The sequence below is a fragment of the Anomaloglossus baeobatrachus genome, chromosome 8, assembly GCF_048569485.1.
Source record: "Anomaloglossus baeobatrachus isolate aAnoBae1 chromosome 8, aAnoBae1.hap1, whole genome shotgun sequence".
Classification (NCBI taxonomy): Eukaryota; Metazoa; Chordata; class Amphibia; order Anura; family Aromobatidae; genus Anomaloglossus; species Anomaloglossus baeobatrachus.
In genome coordinates this window covers 194,578,056-194,604,556 of record NC_134360.1, presented here as the reverse complement: position 1 = coordinate 194,604,556, position 26,501 = coordinate 194,578,056, and the positions used below count along the sequence as shown (strand labels likewise).

Sequence of the window (26,501 nt, the reverse complement as noted above, 5' to 3'; positions counted from 1 at the left end):
GGCCAAATACACAATATTTCCAATAATACAATTGTTTTTCCATAATTGATTTTATAAGAATTAGCTATGCATCTACCCCAATCAATAAACCATTTGCAAAAAAGATGGGGATGATGGACAGTTTGACCCCCTGTGTATTGTGCCGGGTACACTCTGATCACATATTAAGGCTTTTATCTAAGATTATTTGCATCTTTCCTGATATACATAACAATAGAGAAGCATGGGTCGCCGTACCTTGGATTCCCATGACACTACTAATAATTACTATGTGACCGTTCTTCCTCTTTTTCATATCTGGCAGGATTTCTTTCAGTAGTCTGACCAGTCCAAAGAAATTTGTATCCATCACAGTTTTCATTTCTTCAACGCTTTGACATTCGATAGGTCCAATAAGCCCAACTCCTGCATTGCTGACTGTGGGTGAAGAGAGATTTCTCACATATAATGTCTTCTAGGTAAAAACACCCACAATTTTCAATACTGGAAATTTAGATTGTAATTCAGAACATATAGTGAGTTAAATAAGACTTATGTCCATAAATTTCACTTACCGTATACTTCCAATAGGTGGCGCTGTGCTAGAGTTTGTCTCCTTTGCTGGAGAGACAATTTGAATATTTCTTAGAGGGGCATGGCAGCTATAAGTCCCCTTACCTGGCAGCCAGACTGGCTTGCAAAGTCTCCTTAAGGAGAATAGTGTTCCCCTGTGGTACTTACCGTATATACTTACAAACCTCAGTTGACTCACAAGAAGCCAAAAAACTTTTTTGGGTTATTCTCTTCTTCATAAAGGGTTATTGTCAGATAATACTTGTAAGTACAAGCAATTTTGCAGTTTACTGCTTATTAATATTTTCAGCCATTCTTGAGATATGAAAATACTTTTCTTTTGTTTACAGCTCGTTGCTTTGGAGACCGACCACTACTGCTAGATAGCAAAACATGCACAGTGCTTACAAGTTCTTTTCTATTGAGTTTGTGAACAGTATTTGACACTAGTCAGGATCGCTGGATGGCGCTATTATCTGCTAATCCCAGCCAGCTTCAGCACAGAGCTTTATGCTAAACAACAGCAGTGGTCGGTCTCCTAGACCACGATCTGGGAAAAAAAAAGGAAAAATATTAATATCTCAAGAACAAGTACAAATTTTAATAAGCAGTAAATTGCAAAAGAGTTTGTTTTTACAAGCACTTTTTAAAAATATCTTTAAAGGGATACACCTCCAAAGCAGCCTGAGGTAGGTACATGGAGCTGCTGGTAGGTGATTATGCCTTCGTTTTTTATTTCAATCGATGCCTAAAAAAAACAACTTCTTTCTTCTGTGTCGGACAGCCTTTTAAAGTTATCATCCAGACTTTACATGAAAGAATACAGTGCGTATGGTGTCATGTGACTGCAAATATTCCATGTGCATACAGGCCACATTCTGACTAGACATGCCCGGCCTCACTCAATACAAGTGAGACGCCGTGTAACAGAAGAGTAGAAATTTACATACGGCCAGTGAGAGGGAGGAACAGGCGGCGGGGGGGTGGGGGGGGCATACACGTGCATAACCCGCCCGGACATTAGCAGAGAGGTGCACACGTCAATCAAAAAGTGCATGAATTTTCAAACTTTATAAAGTTGAATTTCACAGCCTAAACACCCGAGCTGCCCCCTGATGGTATGTACACACTGTGCATGATAGTGCCAGTACTGCACTGGCTGCACCTTATACATGAAAATCCTGATGTTTGGTTCCCTTTAATGATTTTCATTAATTTAATTGTTGGACTATGTGTGTGTAAAGGGATATATCATGCCCTTAATTTAATGTAAAAAAAAAAAGCATGTAAATTGCTTGTTTTTTGGTTAAGGTTGCGTTTTGAAACATCTCATTGACTCTAATGTTAGCAAAACGCTGCCAAAATGGCAAAAACAATTGATTGCTTCTTTAAACGCTGTTATTTTGACAAAATTTGTGCATAAAAAATGGAGCGTTTTTAAAAGCATTGTGCGCACAAGAAATCCCTATTTCCCATAAACTTTGCTGGAAAATCAAAACGCATGCATTTTTGCATTAAAACGCTGCAGTTAAAAACACTGCAGAAACGCATGAAAAATGCAAAGTGCGCACACGGCCTTAGGTTGTGTTAAAACAATTTATTTGCGTTGTGGTGTTTTTGTCCCTCAATTTTGCAAAAACGTACTAAAATCTCAACATCTTTACCTCGTTTTTGGAAAATCGTGACAAAACAATGCAACAAGAACGCATCAGGTTGGTTAGCTAAATTTTGCAATGTCTGCAGTTTTGTAGTGTGAAATCGTTTCACACAAATAAAAGTTTTCCATTATTTATATTTACATTTTATTGTTTGCATTGTATGGCCTCTGGTCTGAATATAATGGCCATAGATTTTATCACTTCTAAGCTATGACTAGTGTTGAGCCGACACGGACCGGCAAAAACGGATCCGCGCGGTTCTGAGCGGCAGATCCGAGTCAGTCTCTCTCTCTCTCGTCCCGGATTCCGCTCCCCATTCACATATATGGGACCGGATTCCGGATCGGATCCGGACTTCTTTGTCAACCCGCCGCTGATCCGCCGGACCCGGATGATTGGCAATCCGCTCAACTCTAGCTATGACATATTTTTTTAGTTCACACCATCGTTCTTTGCACACAACCTGAAAACAAACCCATGCTGTTTGTGCTTCGGGGCTGAAGAGCTTTAAAATAACAGCAATTCCAGGTAACAAATATGTTTAATAGGCGTTACTGTATTTACCTTAGGACTAGATAATTGCAGTGTAAACCGAAAGCGGCAGGTGCTTTCCGCGCAGCAAATATTTGTTCGTGCGCGCGCTGTCATAATAGGAATACAGTATTAAATCTCAGGTCCAAAGGAAATGTGTGCCTCAAAGATCACCAATATTCGGTAATGATGCACCTATTCTACTGTCTAGTACTGATAATTGTGTTACCTTTTAGCACAAATGTGTTTAATAGATATTGTGTCTGCATTTTCAACAATAGTTTTTAAAAATAAAGTGACTCCATCACCAGGTTTGTGCAACCCCATTATGGGAGCAGCAGGATGGAGGAGCAGAGATCCTGATTCCAACCATGTGTCACTTACTAGGCTACTTGATGCAGTTTTGTTTAAAAACTATTTTATCTGTTGCAGATCTGACAGTTCTCTGAATGTTGCACTCTATATAACCCCGCCCACAACACTTATTGACCACTTACTGTGTATACTGTGCATAGACAGAAAGCTGCCAATCAGTGGAGGGGTTGGACTACCTGGCAGCACCTGACCTGAATCCAATATAACATTTTATGGAAGGAATAAAGCTCAGAGTTCATAGATGGAGCCCACAGGAGCTTTAGGATTTGAAGAGTGTTTGTGTGGATGAATGGCCCAAAATCATACCTGAGCAATGCAGGCAACTACTTTCTTCATACAGGAGGTGTCTTTGTAACGCCCCTGTAAACGGGTCGTTACAGGGTAATAAATGTTACCCCATTTTTCCCGGGCAGGAGGAAGAAGGGTCCCCACAACACACACTAACATCACACTGGCAGGAAGGAGTTAACAGCATTTGCAGCATGAAGTTTGTTCTGAGTCCATGACTCATCCTGTCTCCTTAATGAGCAGGTGGATGGACACAGGCAGGTCCCCATGATAACCAAGGGGAGGGGGGCCTGAAGGAGTGAGTTTAGTGCAGAGCACAAAGAAGTTTTGGGAGAACGTCAGGGGCTGCAAGGGAGAGCAGACGTCCAGAGAACAGCTCCTGTTGAGGAGATGCCACGAGACCAGGGCTGATAACACCAAGAGGAGGGGATTGGAGCTGAGGACTGGGGTTCCCTGGAGCAAGTTGTACCCGGTGGCGGTTGGTGATGTACGCTACCAGGGATGAGAGAGACAGAGAGGCGGTGAGTTCCCAAGATGCTCTATGCCACGGGGACGGCACTAACGCACCGAAAGGGAGAGACCCCCAGAACACCTCACCGGACACCCCTTCCTCCTACCTGCCCGGGACCGACCAAAGGCTACAGGCAGCGAGGACCAGCACCCGGGTGCGATGTGAAACGGACTTTAAATAAAGAACAACTGGAACCGCACACCGTGACTGCTGTGAGTAATGCCGCCGCCCTGTGCCCCCGGTGTCCCTGAGGACTGTTGCCCTGGGTCTCATTAACCTCCCGGGGCTCCCCCGCTCCACCCGTGGGGAGCGATTCCATCCGGCTGCCCGTAACACCTGCCCCGGAGAGAGACCGCGCAGCGGTGGCTTAACACCTGGCCGCAAACCACGGGTGGCGCTGCAAGCACCCCCGTCCCCGTCCTGTACCGTTTCCTGGGGAAGAGCGATGGCAAGCCCCCCCCAGGGACCCCGTTACCCTCCTTCCGTCCCCCCTTGTAATACCGGACTGACGGTCGGACTTTCATTTTTATTGAAACCCGCCGGGGGTCACGGAAGCCGGGTCGGGCCACTCACAGCCTGACCCCGAATACCACCGGCCTGGTGACCGTGCGAGCCTTGCAAGCCCCGGCGTGGGCGTTTCATCTTCATGCTGTGATCACCAACAAAGGCTTCTGTACAAAGTATCAAATTCATTTCATTGTGTTCAATACTTTGTCCCTGTCTAATTTCTAATTATTACACATAATTTATTGACATTTAGGGTTTATACATAGTGGGTGGAGGCTGTAAACAGACTACATGTTAAATAATTAAAGGGTAACCTGAGAATATAAATTGATAAATGTAATTTAGGTTGAAATGAAAATTAAAGGGGCTATCCGGGATTTTTAATTTTTTTTTTATTTTTGACTATGGGGCTCAGAAATTACCGGTAGGTAGTTGCTAACTACCTGCCTGTTCCAGCTCACAGAAGACATGGAATGCTTCTGCCTTAGGCCGGAGTCACACTTGCAAGTAACTCGCGGGAGTCTCGCATCAGATCACCTGGCATGGCTGCACACTCTGCTGACAGGAGCGGGTGAGCTGCATGTATTTCTATGCAGTTGAGACGCTCCTTAGCCCCTTAGCCTGAAAACCCCAAAGTCCCAGATAACCCAGTTAAATAATATGTAATTATGACCAGCAGGTGTCAATAGAGCAATATACAGTAATATCCAAGCAAGTAAAGGTCAAGTGCAGACACATAGATGATAAATAGAGTAAGTTACCCATCAAACTGGGACATAATGCACCATAATAGCTGTACCACCGCTCCAACTCGCACACGGGTTTCTCAGTCAGCTTTTTCAAGGGCTACTTACCTAAAATGTCCACTCTTCGATCTGGTAAGCTGTTGACACAGTCTTTGATGGACTGTTCGTTGCACACGTCCAGCTGTTTGATCTCCAGTGTTTTCCCCACACATTCTTCTGCAGCCTTTACCAGGTCATCCTGCTTTGACAAGTTTCTCATTGTTGCGTAAACTGCATCAACAAATGGGAAATTTCACAATTATTGGGCAATCTCGTAAGTTTATTCAATATAACAAAGGTTCAACATTTATAGCAAAAACAAACTATTATATAATTTTTACAAAACTGCATATAAAATTAAAAACCTGGTTTTACTGCAAACAGCCGCGGCTTTGCTTTGTAGTTTTAGGCTGTGTATTTTGTTTTGCTGCAAAAACAATTATTTTACACAGTTCCCCTGCACAGTTAAGAAAACTTGGCAAAATCAAGACTATGGAAATACGTGAAATTGTTTTCAGACGGTTTTTAATGCATTTTTCTCATGTAAATTAATTCATTGTAATATATGAACTGGAACGCCTCTGGAGAGAAAACAATCAGTATTATTTTTCATGTACAGCACCATGCATTTAATGGGGCTCTAAAAATAAAAAAAAATAATTGTGATTATTTGATCAGTCAGGGTCACACAAGCATTAGCTCACTGTTGGGTAGTTTGGGATATCTATTACCAGCAATTGTACGTCTCCTGAGAATCCGAGATAACAAGACTTTAACTCCTTCAGCCCCCGGGCACTTTCCGTTTTTGCGTTTTTGTTTTTTGCTCCCCTTCTTCCGAGAGCCGTAACTTTTTTATTTTTCCGTCAATCTTGCCATGTAAGGGCTTGTTTTTTGCGGGACGAGTTGTACTTTTAAATGAAACCATACGTTTTACCATATAGTCTACTGGAAAACGGCAAAAAAATTCCAAGTGCGGAAAAATTGCAAAAAAAGTTTGATAGTACAATCGTTTTTGGGATATTTTATTCACTGTGTTCACTATATGGTAAAACTGATGTATCTATGTGATGCCTCAGGTCAGTGCGCGTTTGTAGACACCAAACATGAATAGGTTTACTTGTATTTAAGGGTTTAAAAAAATTCACAAGCTTGTCCAAAAAAAGTGGCGCACGTTTTGCGCCATTTTCCAAAACCCATAGCGTTCTCATTTTTCGGGATCTATGGCTCAGTGACTGCTTATTTTTTGCGTCTCGACCTGACGTTTTTAACAGTACTATTTTTGCGCAGATGCTACATTTTGATCGCCTGTTATTGCATTTTGCGCAAAAATTGCGGCGACCAAAAAATGTAATTTTGGCGTTTGGATTTTTTTTGCCGCTACGCCGTTTACTGATCAGATTAATTGATTTTATATTTTGATAGATCGGGCATTTCTGAACGCGGCGATACCAAATATGTGTATATTTTTTATTTTTTTTAACCCTTTAATTTTCAATGGGGCGAAAGGGGGATGATTTGAACTTCTAGGGTTTTTTATTTTTTTTAAAAAACTGTTTTTAACTTTTTTTTTTTTATTTTACTAGTCCTCCTAGGGGGCTCTAGCGATCAGCAATCCGATCGCTCTGCCCTATCTGCAGATCACAGCTACAGAGCTGAGAACTTCAGATTTGGTGCTTTACTTTCAATGCCGGCTTTATTCCGGCATTGAGAGGAAGTGACTCATGTTAGCTACAGGCGTCATCACATGACCCTGTGCTACCATGGCAACCACCGAAAGTCACATGATCATGTCACGTGACTTCCGGGGGGGCGGGGTAAGTGACTGTCATAGCGGCGCGCATATACATCTCGCTGCTAGCAGGCACACGTCAGCTGTTGAAAACAGCTGATATGTGCGCGGATCGCCGCCGCCTGCCCACGGCAGGGGGCGGGGATTAACTGCACACGATCCATGACGTACCCAGTATGTCATGGGTCGTTAAGGGGTTAAAGGGAACCTGTCACCAGTTTTTTCACTATGAAACCAAAAGTGTCACCTTCTGCAGCTCCTGGGCTGCTTTCTGTGAAGGTGCACCTTGTGTCCTGACTCCTCTTGCAGACCCCGAATATAACTTTATAAAACATGACCGTTAGGTATGCTAATGACCTGTGGGGCTCAGATGGGCATGCTCATTCTCGGCTCCTGTCCCTCCTTGTGGGCTTCTTCACCATCCTCCTTTCATGATTGACGTGATGACGCCGTAGTCATCATGCACGCTGATCAGCCAAATCTCGCGTCTGTGTAGTCATTCCCCCGATTCGCGCAGGCGCAGTTCGCCCTCGCATGAGCCGGTGCTCTGTGTTTGCGCATGTGCGAGACGTCCTCGTACCTGACCATAATCTTTCGCATGTGCAAACACCGCAACAGCTTGCGCGAGGTCAAACTGCGCAAGGCTGGGGAATGTCTACACAGACGCGAGATTTGCGGTTGTGAAAAACGCACGCAACTGCATGTGACCGGACCTTACCGCGAGTCCATAGGAAATGCATTGAAGTGAAACGCATTTGTGCTGGATCCGGTCTTGCAGCAGAATACTGCTGATGTCAAGCCCGCTAAGGGGTTCACATCTGTTCCAGGGATTCCATGTTCCTGTTCGGTTTTAGAAAGAGAAAAATAGAATTCCTGCAGGAAATAAATCCTTCCCTTTACGGACGCAGAGAAGGCAGAACAAACCCCACTTACTATAGTAGGAAGTAATAGTATGCAGCATGCAAACCTGTCACTTCATTCATGCTGCACAAACCACAGGCAGCATGAATCAGAGCCTGGTTGTGGGAGTACAATGCGGTATGTTCTCCTCTGAAATGCTCCAGCGTTTCAGAGGTAATATAGTTTGAAGAGCCGGCAGGGAATCCTAGATGAGACAAGTCAACAGCGACCCTCTGCCAGATTCTCCCTTTTCCTTCCAGGTGATTAACAGGTCTCTCCCTACATACACACACACAAGAGAGACCTGTCAATTAACTATATCCAGACCTGTCAGTCAACTTGTGCTGGGAGAAGGACATTTCCTGTTCTGTTTTAGACCCCCTTCACACGTTTGTGATTCCAACATGTATGACGTCTGTTGTTATACGTAATGGAGACACGGACATACGCAGACCCATTAAAATCAATGGGTCTGCGCACACCAGTGTTTTCACAAGGACCGTGTCCGTATGCAGCACACGTGTCAGTGTGTTCCGCACGGAGACAAGTCCGTTTTTCTCCAGCAGCACTGATGTCACATGGACCACACACTGATGTGATCTGTGTGACATGTACCGGAGAAAACACATGTCTTTGAAATAAAATGATTTTCTATACTCACCCATCTCCAGCGCTGCTGTCTTTGGCGTTGCTGTCACTTGCTTCCAGACCCGCCCATTATGCTCATGAATATTCACTGCACCGTGGACCTGGAAGCGGCAGCAGTGTCGGAGACAGGTAAGTAAAAAGTTCCTCCTCTCCATATAATATCACGGATAGCACACGGTGAACACTAATGTGCCAAAATCACCACACACAGATGGGCCATATGCACCTTCAACACGGCAGGAAGCTTTTTCACGGATGTGTGAAGGGGGCCATAAGAAGAGAAAAACAGAATACCTGCAGGGAATGAGTACTTTATGTGACGGACACAAAGAACATTCAACAAACCCTATTGACTATAATAGGAAATAGAATAAAGCTTGTGAACAGAATTCTAAAGAGAACTTGTCACTTGATTCATGCAATCCATGAGCAGCATGGGTCAGAACCTAGCAGCAGGATTGCAGCCAAGAATGTTTTACTCTCAGAGAAAATATAGTTTAAAGAACCTGTGCTCATAAGTAGAGATGAGATGAGTACGGCTCCACTCAGCACAAGGCGGGGTGCAGACCCTAGGACAGCGGGACACTTTATGGTCAACTGTTAAATCTGCAAGGTGAGGGAATCTCCTGGGTCCCTCACCACTCAAAGAGTCTGAAGCATCAGCAGCAAAGTGGGGACTTGGGACAAGGGACAGAAGTCCACCCATTAAATAGTCCAGGCTGCCTGCAATAGGACCAAGACTGAAACGGAGAGTCTCCCCCAGAAACTTTAGGCCATGGGAGCCCACCACCAATAAGTGTGCATGGAGGACAGCTACCCCAGGTCACAGCTGGCACAGAGAACAAGGGGAGCGGGAGCACCTGAAACCGGCACCATGGGGTCCAGGTACAAAGCCACAAGTAAAAAAAGGCAAGTTGAAACTGCAATACCGATGTGGACGGTCTCCTTCTCGCGTCCCTACAGATACACTGACTGTCCCCTACCATTGCCCCCTCTTCATCCATTGCTCGGGCCTGGCCCTGTTTGCGGAGGGCCAAAAACACCTAAGCTGCATTACTCCAAGAGCCCCAGTAGGACCCTGCAGTGGTGGCTTCAATAACCTGGCTGCACACTGCAAGTGGCGTAGTCGAGAACTCTTTTATTTTATTTCTTTTTTTATTTTTCATCCCTTTTTTTTTATTGGACCGACCCCCAGGGTCAAGGAACCGGGCATCGGCTGTGACCACGACTGTTCCCCCTGCGCACCGCACGCCCGGGACGAAGTACCCCACAGCTCCTGGGGCGTCACACATTCCTGCCGGACCCTGAAACAATATCTTTTCAAATCCTGGGGTATTTGAGAGAAAAACATACAGTGCCATTGTGACGCCCTGGACAAGCCAGGGGTCACAGGTAATGACATCACCACACCCTACACCCCGGTTAGGCACATCAAAGCTAGACCAGAAATCCTTGTTGCCTTCCCCAAACAACTAAGTCCCGATTGAAGGCAACAGTCCAACCGTATGAGAGAGACACCGCCACCGCCAAGGCACCAGTTTCTCAGGCCCAGCGCCTGCGGGCAAAGAGGGGCTCCTCCGGCCCATATCCAAGTCAGGGAGCGGGTTACCGGTGGGAACCCATCACTACCAACATTATACAAGGTGCAGGGAAAGAGACAGTCACCTTAACTACCGGGGAAAAGCAACAGCAGCCGTCCGTGGGAACCGTCTTTCCAGCCGTGTGTTTTACCGAGAACTGTGTCACCGTCTCAGGCTGAGTGAGTACCACCGTGCCGTGAGGCACAGCGCTGCCCCCCCCCCCCGCGACCCTGCACCTCACCAGACCCCGCACCTGGCCTGCCATCCCTCATCCTCCACCCCATCACTGGGCCCCGGGACAACCAACCCCTACCCACAGAGGGGAGAACTAACAACTCTGCTGCTCCCTATCACCGCTCCCGGGATCCCCATACAGAGCAGCGATGGTGTTACCAAAAATCACCACAACCGTGGGTGGCGTCACGGACAATAAATCCCCAAAACCAAACCCCTTTTCACTCACGGGCGAGGAGCGCCGCTCGAGTCCCCGGGATCCGGCCCATCACTCGAGCCACCGAGCAGCAGCGGCCGCAGCGGCAGCCGGACCCGAGCAGTGGGAGAGCGCGGCGTCCCCTCCTCCGCCCGCGACAACTTGGCGTCACGAACAGGATCTTACCGCTCTGCCGTTGGGTAGAGGTGCGCCTTGTTACCGCCGGAGGTGTCCGGCCAGAAAATTTCAGAAGCCGCCATCTTTGGCGCGAAAAGTTCCCGCTCGAGCGTCTCCTCGAGTAGTGGAGGCGCGAAGGCCAAAACCCCGCCCCGATAGAGGAGGAGCCGGAAAGAGGCTAAGGGGGACGAAATGGCGACTGGTCGCATGTAGCCGCGGCTATACAGATAGGGACGCCGAGACCCCAGGATCCACCGACCCCTGCAAAGAATGTCCGCTCCACCAAGCTATGCGGAGGCTACAGAGCCGGTGCCCAGGACAGCGGCATGGCTGAGGGCCCGAACGGCAAGAATCTGTCGACACTACCGGAGCCAGATCTGTAGGCTGATGGAGCAGTGGACTGCGGAGGTGGAGGACGTAGCTGCAGTTGCACGGGTGTATGGAATGGAGGCCATGGTGGAGGAGCTGGTGAGTGACCCACGCCCCTGTGTCTCCGAGGGACCGGCCGTTGCGGCTGAGGGACCCGGTCTACCTCTGGCCCCCATGCCGCCTCCGTCCTCCTTGCCCGTGCACCGCGCTGCGCCTGGCCCGTCGGGTGTACACCCCTTTGTAACAGTGGCCGAGAGAATGGCGAGCCTGGAAGCTGCGGCAGCTGGCGGCAACCCGCCTGGCGCAGGGACGGACGATAGTGATTCCGGGCCTGACACCGAGCCCGTTTCGGAAGAAGATGAAGGAGTCGTCGCTCTCCATGACATGGAGGCCACTTACATCCCCCGGAGTGGGAACTACGGGTATCGGGCAGCCCTTCCACGCCGCGCTTGCTATGCGCTGGAGGGGCTGGTGCCCGTGTTCTTCCACCCAGAGCCGGGTGGGGAGAACGAAAGTGCACAGTAAGGGCAGCGGAGCACCGTTACACCGTCCCCGTTGGGACCACCAGTGTGTGTTTTAAAGTTTTGAAAGTTTTGAAAATGAATAATAAGCAAATGATTACCGAAGAGTAACCTGATTGTCTACTACTGCTGATTGTACCGGTCGTTGCCGGCACCGTTGTCCCCGTGGGGACCGTTTAAAGTTGCGTAAGGGACTCCTTGCGGACAAGCCCGTGAACTTGCAGGGCAACCACAAACTTGTGGGATGTAAATAATATTGTTGTTGCAGCTTCCACCGTTGCCGCCTCCGGAGAGGCGGATTGGAGGGAGGGCCCGCAGTGGAGCAGGCTGGGGCCCAGCCACCACCGGAACCGGTGGCTACCCTCTGGGGGTTCCAGGGGTTCCCCATGGACGTGGGTCCCCTGGAAAGGACAGATCCCGCTCGGGTAACTTGGTGCAGGACTGGGGTCAAGGGGTGCTGCCTGTTTTCTTAGGGGCAGCATCAGGGCCAGGTTACTTGGGTGGGAGAGAGCGGAAGCCGTACCCGTTTAAAAACTGTTTGAAACATTTAAGAAAGTGCCTCCCGATGTGGGATGATGTTAATATGCATGTATGTCTGTTACCGTTTTTTATCTTTTACAGTTTAAAAAGAAAAATAAAACCGGTGTTGGACGGGCAGCCCGCGGACGGTCTGCATTTTGCTAAGGGGGAATGTGACGCCCTGGACAAGCCAGGGGTCACAGGTAATGACATCACCACACCCTACTATACAGTCCTGGAGGAGGGAAAACACAGGCAGTTAGGGTGAAGCTAGGGAAGTGAGAGGAGAGTTAGAGTTTGGAGGAGGAAGTGAGAGGAGTTGAGTGGTAGAGGAGCAAGTGAGAGGAGAAAAGTGACAGCAAAGAGCCTGAAGTTGGTCCGGGTGTGTGCCCCGGACGGAGACAGCAAGGTTAGCAGACGGCGGTGACCGTCTGCAGGAGTGGCCTATCCGAGGTGCCGTGAGGACCGTGGACGGGTGGTGACCCGGCGGTACCGGACCGGTACACAAGGAGAAGCCAGCACCATTGGCAGGGGCCTTTCGGATCCCGGCAAGGCTAGGAGTCGCCGTAAATTTGACAAATCCGTCAGTGAAGGGGACCTCCGGGTTTCCAAACAACTAAGTCCCGATTGAAGGCAACAGTCCAACCGTATGAGAGAGACACCGCCACCGCCAAGGCACCAGTTTCTCAGGGCCAGCGCCTGCGGGCAAAGAGGGGCTCCTCCGGCCCATATCCAAGTCAGGAAGCGGGTTACCGGTGGGAACCCATCGCTACCAACATTACACAAGGTGCAGGGAAAGAGACAGTCACCGTTAACTACCGGGGAAAAGCAACAGCAGCCGTCCGTGGGAACCGTCTTTCCAGCCGTGTGTTTTACCGAGAACTGTGTCACCATCTCAGGCTAAGTGAGTACCACCGTGCCGTACGGCACAGCGCTGCCCCCGCGTCCCTGCACCTCACCAGGCCCCGCACCTGGCCTGCCATCCCTCATCCTCTACCCCATCACTGGGCCCCGGGACAACCAACCCCTACCCACGGAGGGGAGAACTAACAACTCTGCTGCTCCCTGTCACCGCTCCCGGGATCCCCATACAGAGCAGCGGTGGTGTTACCAAAAATCACCACAACCGTGGGTGGCGTCACGGACAATAAATCCCCAAAACCAAACCCCTTTTCACTCACGGGCGAGGAGCGCCGCTCGAGTCCCTGGGATCCGGCCCATCGCTCGAGCCACCGAGCAGCAGCGGCAGCCGGACCCGAGCAGTGGGAGAGCGCAGCGTCCCCTCCTCCGCCCGCGACACCATAGTTGCAATTGTGCAGCCAGGCTGATTTCTGCTGTTCATGGTTTAAGCAGCATTAACATTTTGTTCTTAACACATTACAATTAGGAGTCTTCTTTCCTTATAATAATGTTATGTGAAAGCTTAAGGCTATGTGCGCACTTACCGGATTTTGCCGCGGATTTTTCGCGGATTTGCTGCATGTTTCGCTGCAGAAAATGTTCATAACATCTCTGCAGTGAATCACCAGCAAATCCTATGGAGAAAAAAAATCCTGTGCGCACTGGGCGGAATTTGACAGCTGCATGTTTTGCTGCGGGAATCCCGCAGCAAAAACAAGTGCATGTCACTTCTTTTCCGCACGTCGCTGCGGGATTTCACTCCATTGACTCAATGTTAATCATGAAATCCCGCAGGGAATAACGCAGGCAGCAAATTCTGTGCGGTTCACTGCGTTTTCCTGCGTTATTCCCTGCGGTATTTCGCGGTTTACCTCCGGTAATGTGCAACGCTTGTCTGCGGTTTTGCAGGGAAGTGATGTCATTACAGGAAGAGGAAGCCGTGCAGAGTAAACACACACACAGACGCATCACAGACATAGAACACATCACAGACACAGAACACATAGACACAGACACATAGAACACACATAGAAAGAAAACGGAAATATAGAAAAAAAAGAACGTGGGCTCCGCTGCATATTTACCGTCCAGCCGAGGTAAGCACACAGCGGCGGCCCGGTATTCTCAGGCTGGGGAGGGAGAGGGGCAGGGGTAATGTCCCCCGCCTCACTCCCCCTCCCGCAGCCGAGAATATCAGCCGCAGCTGCCCCGGCACTGTCGCATGCAATATGCGGCAGCACCGGCGTGTCCTCGGCTCTTCTTGCCACCGTGTAGCAGTGGTGGCAAGGTAATACAAGGGGTTAATGTTGGTGGGGGACCACCGCCATTAACCCCAGGCTTGATCATGGCAGCGTCTATGTGACAGCTGACATGATCAACCCGTAAGTAAAGTGAAAAAAACACAGACACCGAAAAATCCTTTATTTTAAATAAAACCAACAAGCCTCGTTCACCATTTTATTAACCCCCCCAAACAAAGCTCCGGCGTAATCCACACAGCTCCGGCTCCGGCGTCCTGCACTGCTGACATCCAGCCGTGACTGTCACAGACACAGCGCTGAATGAAAGCAGCAGACAGCAGAGGTAATTACCGGTCATTTCCCACGGCCGGTAATGTGAACTCACTGCCGACCGTGGGAAATGCAGCGATCTGTCCTCTATCTATCTATCTATCTGTCTGTCTATCTATCTATCTATCTATCTATCTATCTATCCCTCTATCTATTCTTCTGTCTATCTACTATCAGAAGTAAATGTATTTTTTTTTTTTTCTTCAATGTGCTTTATTGCATTGAATGCAATAAAGCACATCCCAACCCGCACGCGGCAAAACCGCGGCAATACCGCGAATAATACCGCGGTAAAACCGCGGCAAACCGCGGCAAACCGCATGCGGTTTTCGGGTGCGGTTTCCCACGGTTTTTTACCGCGGGTGCGGTAATCTTTGAGAGCATGCGGAATTCTCTCAAGGAAATTTCATTTCCCAGTGCGCACAGAGCCTAAGTATTCTATGTGAGTGGTTGTAACCATGGATACCTAAGCTGCAATGCCCTGCACATGAGGTAAGAAACATGGCTATATCAGAAGAACTATACTACATTTCTAATTAGAGGTATTTGCTAATAATAATTACACCTACTACATATTGGGATAGGATCTTGGAGATTGGAATACCCCTTTAAACTTGGCTCATCTCTTAGGGGCACTTTGCACACTACGACATCGCAGGTGCGATGTCGGTGAGGTCAAATCGAAAGTGACGCACTTCCGGTGTCGCTGTCGACATCGTAGTGTGTAAAGCATTTTTGATACGATTAACGAGCACAAAAGCGTCGTAATCGTATAATCGGCGTAGCGTCGGTCATTTCCATGAATTGGGAAAGATGTTACGATGTTGTTCCTCGTTCCTGCGGCAGCACACATTGCTGTGTATGAAGCCGCAGGAGCAAGGAACATCTCCTACCTGCGTCCTGGCCGGCTATGCGGAAGGAAGGAGGTGGGCAGGATGTTTACGTCCCGCTCATCTCCGCCCCTCCGCTTCTATTGGCTGCCTGCCGTGTGACGTCGCTATGACGCTGCATGACCCGCCCCTTTAGGAAGGAGGCGGGTCGCCGGCCAGAGCGACGTCGCAGGGCAGGTGAGTGCGTGTGAAGCTGCCGTAGCGATAATGTTCGCTACGGCAGCTATCACCATGATATTGCAGCTGCGACGGGGGCGGGACTATTGCGCTCGGCATCACAGCATCGGCTCATCGGTACCATCACACATAACGAGATCGCTAGCGAGATCGCTGCTGAGTCACGGTTAGCGATCTCGTTATGTGTGACACCTACCAGCGATCAGGCCCCTGCTGTGAGATCTCTAGTCGTTGCAGAATGGTCCAGGCCATTTTCTTCAAAGGCGATGTTCTGCTGGGTAGGACGCATCGCTGTGTTTGACACTGTGTGACAGGGTCACAGTGATTGCTGAGATCGTTATGTCGCGGGCGGAGGAGGGGACGCTGCGCTCTCCCACTGCTCGGGTCCGGCTGCGGCTGCTGTTGCTGCTGCTCGGCGGTGGCTGCGGTGGAGCGGGGGGCCGGATCCCGGGGACTCGAGCGGCGCTCTTCGCGCGTGAGTGAAAAGGGGGTTGATTGTGGGGATTTGATATTGTCCGTGACGCCACCCACGGTTGTGGTGAGATTGGTGACACCACCGCTGCTCTGGACGGGGATCCCGGGAGCGATGACAGGGAGCAGCCTGGATGTTGGTTCTCCCCTCCGTGGGTAGGGGGGTTGGTTGTTCCGGGGCCCGGTGAGGGGTAGGGATGGATGGCAGGCGGGTTACGGGGCCTGGTGAGGTGCAGGGTCGCGGGGACAGCGCTGTGCCGCACGGCACGGTGGTACTCACTCAGCCAATGATGAACAGAGTCTCCGGTAAAACAAATGGCTGGATGGACGGGTCCCACAGACGGCTGCAGTGTTTCTCCTCCCAACAGGCTGATGGTGACTGCCTTTCCCTGCACCTGTGTAGTGTGTACGGTTCCAATGGGTTCCCACCGGTAACCCGCTCCCCAGCTTGGATGGGTGCTGAAGGAGCCCCTTTTGCCCGCAGGCTCTGGCCCTGGGAACTTTAGCCTTGGCGGTGACTGTGTTTCCCTTCACGGTTTGAGCTGTCGCCTTCTATCGGGACTTGGCTGCTGGGAAACCCAGGAGGTTCCCTTCGCTAACGGATTTGACAAATTGCACGGCGACTCCTAGCCTTGTCGGGGTCCGTAAGCCCTGCCGGATGGTGCTGGCTTCTCTTTGTTCACCGGTCCGGTACCGCCAGGCCACCGCCCATCCACGGTCCTTACGGCTCACTCCAATCGGCCTCTCCTGCAGACGGTCACCACCGTCTGCCAACCTTGCTGATCCGTCCGGGCCACACACCCGGACCACCTTCAGTCTGCTCCTCTACCACCTTCCTCCAACTTCCAACTCTACAACTCAACGCCTTCCTGTTCCCGCCTCCAGGACTGTGATCTCCTCGGTGGGCGGTACCAACCGCCTGGCCCACCCCCTGGTGTGGACATCAGCCCCTGGAGGAAGGCAACAAGGATTTTATGTCTGGCTTTGGTGTGCCTAGCCGGGGTGGGGGGTGTGTTGGTGTTGCTCTGTGACGACCTGGCTTGTCCAGGGCGCCACAGTTATGAAGGTCGCTACTGCGACCTGTATTGTTCCTGCATCGTTGGTAAGATCTGACTGTGTGACATCTCACCAGCGACCTCCCAGCGACTTACCAGCGATCCCTATCAGGTCGCATCGTTTTCGGGATCGTTGGTAAGTCGTTGTGTGTGACTGGGCCTTTAGAAATGCCTGATGAAGCTTCTCTAAATTATTGCATAATATGCAGTGGAAGCCAAAGCAAATATTAGTTTTCCATCTTCTTCCAGGATATAATTCTCTGGCAGCGCGGAAAGTATCCGACAATTCAAGAAGAAAATCAATATAGAACTGGAGGAGGGATTTCACTAATCATAACTTTGTATTTACCAAGGAAAATAATCAGCAATTATACAGACCTGGGTTAAAGGCTAGGAACAAGTAGATCTGCCGTGGTGGTCAAAAAGTGCAGTGGCCACTAATCATTGGAGTTTGGGGAAGCAATCAGTATCACATGATTTTGGGGGTGAAACAGCTGTCTCCCAGAAAATTATGTGATTTTCCAACAAACTAAATGAAAAACTTAGCATCCAGAAGCATTTGTATTGACGCTTGTTCAGACAAGCATGTTTTGGACCATGTGGGCAACATATTGCACAATGACCAAAAATTGAAGCACGCACTATTATGGTCCCATTTACAGACCAGATTAGCATATGCAATTCAGACAAGCAGATGGACCCCATCATGTTACCATTCTGAAGATGAACAAATCTAAAGGTAGATGGTACAGCGCAATAGGGTTTAAACAATGACAGATTGGTGATACGGTTGGGCATCTCCTCTCCTGATGTGGGTGTGTGGCACAACTACTGCAAGACATATAGCGGCTGCTGCAGACCCACGGGTGACAACACCAGAGACAGATGAATGGTTCCTCTGCGCTGCAGTAAATGACCAGATGAAAGGAGTCCGGGATCATAAAATATTCAGTATTTATCAACGCGTTTCAAGGCACACACACCTCTTCATCAGTAAAAAAAAAAAAAAAAAAAAAAAATACATTTGCATGCAGTGATCATTGCTTATATACAGGTCTGGTGTTTTGGGAAGTCACCAACCTCATGTAGTGTCAAAGTTCAACATCATCTAACTTTGAAAACATATAACCAATAAATTACATTAACTTACAGTAATACCTTGGCTTAAGAGTTTAATTCATTCTTTGACCGAGCTCTTAAATTAATTTGCTCTTATGTCAAATCAAATTTCCCCATTAAATGAATTTAAATGCTATTAATCCATTCCTGTCCTTACTTATGACCCCCCCAACCTGGTACATGGCCTCCATCCTGGTATATATGACCCCCCATCCTGGTACATGGCTCCCCATTTTGGTACATGGCCTCCCATCCTGGTATATTACACACATAAGTATCCAGAGAAGAACAAATCAGGTTAAGTGCTACGCTACACCACATGATCCAATTAATAATGTAATTCCTTTATTGTTTATGCAGGTCTACGCGTTTCGAAGATATATCCATCTCCTTCATGGAGATGGCATACAGAATATACCACCAATTTTTATTTTTGCCTCGATCTCTGGGCAGCAACTATAGGGCTGTGGACTTAGTCTTCAATGGGTCCCTTTTTTCAACACTCAGAACCTCCGAGTTCGACACCCACCTTCACCTCCCTTCCCCCTCCCCTCTTCCTTTCTTGTTTCTTTTTTCTGTGCTTCATAAAAATTATTTTTAACCCTTTCAACCCTCACACACTTTGGTGTCTAAAAAGGAAAATAGTTACACAGATTGTTTTTATGTTTTATACATGCAATTGACCATCGATGTAACAGTGCATCATCCCGCCATGATTTGAATTGTGGCGGGCGGTCTGCTGATGTGGCGCTGTACATGTATATATAGGAGGTCTGTTACAACCAATGTTATACGATTCCTTTTGAATATCCTGATGAAGGAGATGGATATATCTCTGAAACGTGTAGACTTGCATAAACAATAAAGGCATTACATTAATAATTGGATCCTGTGGTGTAGGGTGGCATTTAACCCAATTTCTTCTTCTCTGGATACTTATGAACACTGGAAATCCAGGAGTGCAGGTCTATTCTTCTTTCTGAGCATTGAAGCTGACACCCAAATGTGCACAACATAGATCCGAGGTAAGTGCTGGCAGAATAACCTTCCATCTTCAGTGTGTCCACCCATATCCTGTCCACCGCCATTAACTTGAGAACGGCGGCAGCTATAGGCATAGAAGTAGTGTCTAGGTATAGTAAAGTAGCCATGCGCTACGCAATGAAACCACCTATAGCGCCACCTGGTGAGAAACAACGGAGGTAGCATTTTCATCTCGAAAACGGAACCAGAGAGAGAAAAAAAAGTGAATTAAAAAATTGTAGGGCATCATCAATTCAATACGAATCGACACCCTACATATAGAAATGCTATGATATGAAACCCATGCCCCCCCCCCCCCCCCCACCCCAAAACATTGAATGCTGGTCATTTAAAGTGGCCACCGTCAGCTGCAATGTACATCTGAACTCTGGTCAGCATATTGTATCTTGCTGCACGTTGTGCAATATGGTAGGTGACACGTTTGCACAAGCATCTGTGATATGTCGTCGTAGGTCCTGCAATGTTGGTGGAGGGGTCGCGTACACCTGCTCTTTGATGTGACCTCACAGAAAGAAGTCCAATGGGGTCAGGTCAGGTGAGCCACCATACCCAATGACTTGTAGGAAGGTCTCCATGAGGTATCGCTTCACGTCTGCAGCCTTGTGAGTTTTACACGTTCTAATCATAGCATTTCTGTATGCAAGGTGTTGATTCGTATTGAATTGATGATGCCCTACAACTTAGTAATTCACTTTTTTCTCTATCTCGTTCCGTTTGAGATCAAAATGCTAACTCTGTTGTTTTCCACCAGGTGGCGCTATAGGTTTCATTGTGTAGCGCATGGCTACTTTACTATACCTAGACACCACTTCTATTCCTATAGCTGCCGCTGTTCTCAAGTTAATGGCGGTGGACAGGATATGGGTGGACACACTGTATAAATTAATTTGCTTAGTGACTGGTTACGATTACAGTGATATCACATTATATTTACATTATAATTATTTTTTACTGTGTTTGAAAATTCAATGATCAGATACCTATTACAATTGTCTTCTCACTAATTGAACATAATTTCCAGGTTTTGTCATGTTATTTTTTTTTGCATGCATCAGTAACTTAATACTTCACTTGGTGGACACTATATGCTATAAAGCCATTTATTATAGTAAGGCCATTTGCCCATGTTGTTTTTTTTGCCTTTTTTCATTGCTTATTTTAATCCGTAAAAGAAAGGAAAAAGCATCCCAGTAAAGTCTATGAGAATCCTGACTTGCTGTGCACACGCTGCTTTTTTCTTCTTGTAGATTTTTTTTCTTGCTGAAAATGAAGCAGTGTGTCAATTGTTTCTGTGTTTCTTTTCTGTGTTTCTATAAGGCTATGTTCACACAGGGCATCTATGGCTGCGTTTTTTTTGTGAGGTCACAAAGATGCACCAAAATACATGCATTTCCTTCTCCCAGCAAAGTCTATGAGATTTCTATTTTGCTGTCCACACTGGGCATCTTTTGTTGGCTGCATCTTAGCTGCGTTTTTCAAGATCCAGCATGTCAATTGTTTTTGTGTTTTTACTGTGTTTTTGAGCCCTCCAGTCCTCCCAAAACGCATTTGGCAAAACGCAGTAAAAACGTGGTAAAAATGCATGCTGCGGGTGCGTTTTCAGAAAATGATTTGCACTCTCAAGATGCACTCGAAACGTACATACCAAAAGATGCCCTGTGTGAACATAGCCTAATCCCTGGCAATGCTTTATCACTACAGGGGATTATATAGCAGCACTTTGCCTCACACGCCGTGCATACAGCATGGTGTGTGAGGCTCTCCATAGCTCAGTAACCAGGGGCCGTCATAGTGATGACCCAGGATTACCATGGCAGCGATTGGGTCCCTGTGATCGCATTACAGGGACCCAATTGCCAGAGGGAGATAAGCGATCCCTCTCCCTGCCTCCTGAATACTGTGATGGCAGCATTCAGGGGGTTAAACTGCCGGGAGTGGCGCAGGCACAACTCTGGGCAGTGAGAGCCAGGTCTTCGCTGTAACATCAGCCGGCAAACCGGTGGTGATCGCTGGGATATAGCGCATGAACCCTCGCAATCGCCATGACTAAAAAAAAAGCACCAAAAACAACAGGAAAAAAAACCAAGTGAAAAACCCACGAACGCAACCAAAAAAAAAAATGCCTTTTTTTCTGCTGTGTTTTTCCTGCCAAAACTTGCATGTAAATGTGCTGAAAAGAAGCACACAAAAAAGCAACGTGGGCACATAGCCTTAGTGCAAGTATTTTCAGCACAAACATTTTTCCAGCCGAGCATGCACACCAGAGATTTATTCTCTATAAACAACTAATCAATCTTGAGAGATGCAGCTTCCAACCAAAGCAGACGAGAATACAAAAGATAGAACCTCTATACAGCACCATAACGTCAATTCTGGCACTAGAGCCCCTTCGGATCGGCCATCTTACCTTTGAACCTCTGCTGTTCGTCCTTAGCCAGTTTGGTAGCTATCGCCAGACCGATCCCTGATGAGCATCCTGTAACGAGGACGTTCTTCAAAGCCATTTCTGTATTTTAGGCCTTTTTCGTGTACAATGAATATCAACATGAACAAGCGGAGACAAAAGAAATATGACTTCTGGGCATAAATCCCCGCTCCTTGCTGCTTTATCTGGACCCAGGCTGCGTCAGCACGGCTAAAATGCAAACCTGCACATTTAGCGGCTAAAGCTGGATAATCTCTTTTCTGACATTAATGTGGGTGAACAGCATAATGAACATAATCTGGATAGGCAGCTCGGGAAGCAGAAGGGGTGGAGGAGAGGTCATGCTAGGCCACGGTCTTTCCTTTTCCTGGATGGCTTATATTCATTATGGAGCAGTAATGTTACTGTAATGCTTTGTAACAATACAACCTAGAAATGTGACATGTACAATCATCAGATACTACGATTCTTGTGACTTGGGTAATGGAACCAGGTCACTGCAGCCGGTTTGGAGTTCCCTAGACTAGGATGACTTTTCCGCAAACCTTGACGAGCTCATCAGAGGTACAGTTAGGTCCAGAAATATTTGGACAGTGACACAATTTTCGCGAGTTGGGCTCTGCATGCCACCACATTGGATTTGAAATGAAACCTCTACAACAGAATTCAAGTGTAGATTGTAACGTATAATTTGAAGGTTTGAACAAAAATATCTGATAGTAATTGTAGGAATTGTACACATTTCTTTACAAACACTCCACATTTTAGGAGGTCAAAAGTAATTGGACAAATAAACCAAGCCCAAACAAAATATTTTTATTTTCAATATTTTGTTGCGAATCCTTTGGAGGCAATCACTGCCTTAAGTCTGGAACCCATGGACATCTCCAAACGCTGGGTTTCCTCCTTCTTAATGCTTTGCCAGGCCTTTACAGCCACAGCCTTCAGGTATTGCTTGTTTGTGGGTCTTTCCGTCTTAAGTCTGGATTTGAGCAAGTGAAATGCATGCTCAATTGGGTTAAGATCTGGTGATTGACTTTGCCATTGCAGAATGTTCCACTTTTTTGCACTCATGAACTCCTGGGTGGCTTTGGCTGTATGCTTGGGGTCATTGTCCATCTGTACTATGAAGCGCCGTCCGATCAACTTTGCGGCATTTGGCTGAATCTGGGCTGAAAGTATATCCCGGTACACTTCAGAATTCATCCGGCTACTCTTGTCTGCTGTTATGTCATCAATAAACACAAGTGACCCAGTGCCATTGAAAGCCATGCATGCCCATGCCATCACGTTGCCTCCACCATGTTTTATAGAGGATGTGGTGTGCCTTGGATCATGTGCCGTTCCCTTTCTTCTACAAACTTTTTTCTTCCAATCATTCTGGTACAGGTTGATCTTGGTCTCATCTGTCCATAGAATACTTTTCCAGAACTGAGCTGGCTTCATGAGGTGTTTTTCAGCAAATTTAACTCTGGCCTGTCTATTTTTGGAATTGATGAATGGTTTGCATCTAGATGTGAACCCTTTGTATTTACTTTCATGGAGTCTTCTCTTTACTGTTGACTTAGAGACAGATACACCTACTTCACTGAGAGTGTTCTGGACTTCAGTTGATGTTGTGAACGGGTTCTTCTTCACCAAAGAAAGTATGCGGCGATCATCCACCACTGTTGTCATCCGTGGACGCCCAGGCCTTTTTGAGTTCCCAAGCTCACCAGTCAATTCCTTTTTTCTGAGAATGTACCCGACTGTTGATTTTGCTACTCCAAGCATGTCTGCTATCTCTCTGATGGATTTTTTCTTTTTTTTCAGCCTCAGGATGTTCTGCTTCACCTCAATTGAGAGTTCCTTAGACCGCATGTTGTGTGGTCACAGCAACAGCTTCCAAATGCGAAACCACACACCTGTAATCAACCCCAGACCTTTTAACTACTTCATTGATTACAGGTGAACGAGGGAGACGCCTTCAGAGTTAATTGCAGCCCTTAGAGTCCCTTGTCCAATTACTTTTGGTCCCTTGAAAAAGAGGAGGCTATGCATTACAGAGCTATGATTCCTAAACCCTTTCTCCGATTTGGATGTGAAAACTCTCATATTGCAGCTGGGAGTGTGCACTTTCAGCCCATATTATATATATAATTGTATTTCTGAACATGTTTTTGTAAACAGCTAAAATAACAAAACTTGTGTCACTGTCCAAATATTTCTGGACCTAACTGTATATATTCCTAAAGGAGTTGCTTATCTACAGAAATAGTGCTACTCTTGTCCATAGGCTGCACCTGCTCTGGCATTTAGACCTACTCACTAAAATGATAATTTTACATAGGTTGAAAATAGACCTAGATCCATCAAGTGCAACCTTTCTTCACCGTTATACATTTTTGTCACTACATTATAACCCACAATGTTGTGTGTACTGAGGAAATCAGCCAGCCTTTTTTTAAAAGCTGTTATGGTGTCTGCCATTACTACCTCTTGTGTTAGAGCAGTCAGACTGTGGAATGCCCTAACTGTAAAGAACCCTTTCCTACTTATCTGCCGGAATCGCTTTTCTTCCACTCTCAGTGAATGTCCTGTGGTCCTTAGTACTGTCTTTGGAAGGAATAAGTCATGTGCCAGTCCTTTTTTTTTTTTTAAAACCAGTTTTTATTGATTTTCTGATAATCATTATAAAGGGGTACAGAATGAAGAAAAGAAGGGACGGGACAACAACATTCAATATCCTGTAACTTCCCTTTCATATTAAATACTAAATAGTTGGCTCTCCTAATCGGTTAAATTGTAAACCCCCTTTAATTAGACAGACCATTTAATTGCTCTATCTTGGCCACACTTTTGCTACACTCCCTCTAACTTTACACAAACTGCTCCTATAAACGCTCCCCCCCCTACATGCAACACGACCTGAAACCCTTATTATATTTTCAACCTGCCAAGGGACCCTGCTATATCTTCCTTCAGATACCATTCAGTAGCCCTGAAAATGGTCATTATTTGTGTGATTTCTTCCTTTGAACACATCTTACTTATACATTTTCTCCATTTATCAAAACATTTTGCCGTTATCCTTTCTTTGCTCTTCTCAAACACCGTTTTTTCCAACAATAACAATTTTTTTAATTGTTTAATCACCTCCTCCCTTGAAGGTGCCTCCTTTTGTAACCATTTTTGGAGGATTACTTTTTTGCTAGTCATTGCTATCTCATGGAAAAGAGATAGTAATTTGTCCTCCTCTCCTCCCTCTTCACTCTGTTGCAAATAGTGAAATATCCATAACATCGGATCCAACTCTATATTCCTACTCCATATTTTCCTCACCACCCCCTGTATTTGCTGCCAGAACCCTATGATCTTCTCACACTCCCAGATTCCGTGATATAAATCCGACTTTTCTGCGTCACACTTTGGGCAGTTCATTAATTTTTCCGGACATCTTGCATTTACAAAGTTGAAACCATAGATCACCCTATGCATAAGTCTAAATTGTGTGTCTCTCAAATTTCATTCACCACCTTCTTTCTCATCACCATGTGCCAGTCCTTTCTATTGACCACACATGTATTTATACATATAAATAAGATTTTCTCTGAGATTTCTTTTTTCTAAGCTAAATAAGGCCAACCTTTCAAACCTCTCATCACATGGGAGGTCTTCAATCCATTGTAATAGGCTAGTTACCGCCTTTGAACTGACTATCTTCTGAATGTCTTTTTTTAAAATTTAAAGCCCAAAACTGGATCCCATATTCTAGATGTGGCCTTACAAGTGATTTATAGAGGGGGAACAATATGTTGGGATCACAGGAGTTTCTCTCTCTTTTTATACACCCTAAAATCTTGTTTGCTTTTGCAGCTGCTGCCTGACATTGAATGCTGCTGCTCAGCTTACTTGTAACCAGAATCACCAAGTCTCTCTCCTGTCCTGTAGTCTCAAGTTTACTTCCATTTATTGTACATGTAGCTATAGGATTACTTTGTCCGAGGGGAATTACTCTACATTATCAACATTAAATCTCATTTGCTATTTGTTTGGCCACTTTGACATCTTAATTGATAAGCCACTGGTAATATACCATTAAATAGATATAAGCAAACAAAAAATAAAATAAAATATAAATATATATTTGAGATATTACATTATATATATATATATATATATATATATATATATATATATATATATATATATATATATATATATATATATATATACACATACACACACACACACACACATATACACACACACATACATATATATATACATACATACATACATATACACATATATATTATATATATATACACATATACATACACACATACATATATATACATATACAGTCATATGAAAAAGTTTGGGCACCCCTATTAATGTTAACCTTTTTTCTTTCTAACAATTTGGCTTTTTGCAACAGCTATTCCAGTTTCATATATCTAATAACTGATGGACTGAGTAATATTTCTGGATTGAAATGAGGTTTATTGTACTAACAGAAAATGTGCAATCCGCATATAAACAAAATTTGACCGGTGCAAAAGTATGGGCACCTCAACATAAAAGTGCCATTAATATTTTGTAGATCCTCCTTTTGCAAAAATAACAGCCTCTAGTCGCTTCCTGTAGCTTTTAATGAGTTCCTGGATCCTGGATGAAGGTATATTTGACCATTCCTGTTTACAAAACAATTCCAGTTCAGTTAAGTT

The 26,501-nt window shown here is 46.4% G+C and overlaps 1 protein-coding gene across 1 annotated transcript in view; it reads right to left on the bottom strand.

Annotated features, from left to right (window-relative positions):
- The window catches only part of LOC142249392 (retinol dehydrogenase 8-like), a 32,651-nt gene extending 10,642 nt beyond the window's left edge, over positions 1 to 22,009 (bottom strand). Inside the window, exons 1-3 of the mRNA XM_075321039.1 lie at positions 21,775 to 22,009; positions 5,277 to 5,438; positions 238 to 417 (exon numbers count right to left, since the gene is read on the bottom strand). Coding sequence (XP_075177154.1) covers positions 238 to 417; positions 5,277 to 5,438; positions 21,775 to 21,871 — 439 coding nt within the window. The 5' untranslated portion in view covers positions 21,872 to 22,009. The remainder of the gene's footprint in view (positions 1 to 237; positions 418 to 5,276; positions 5,439 to 21,774) is intronic.
- Between the last annotated feature and the right edge of the window lie 4,492 nt (positions 22,010 to 26,501).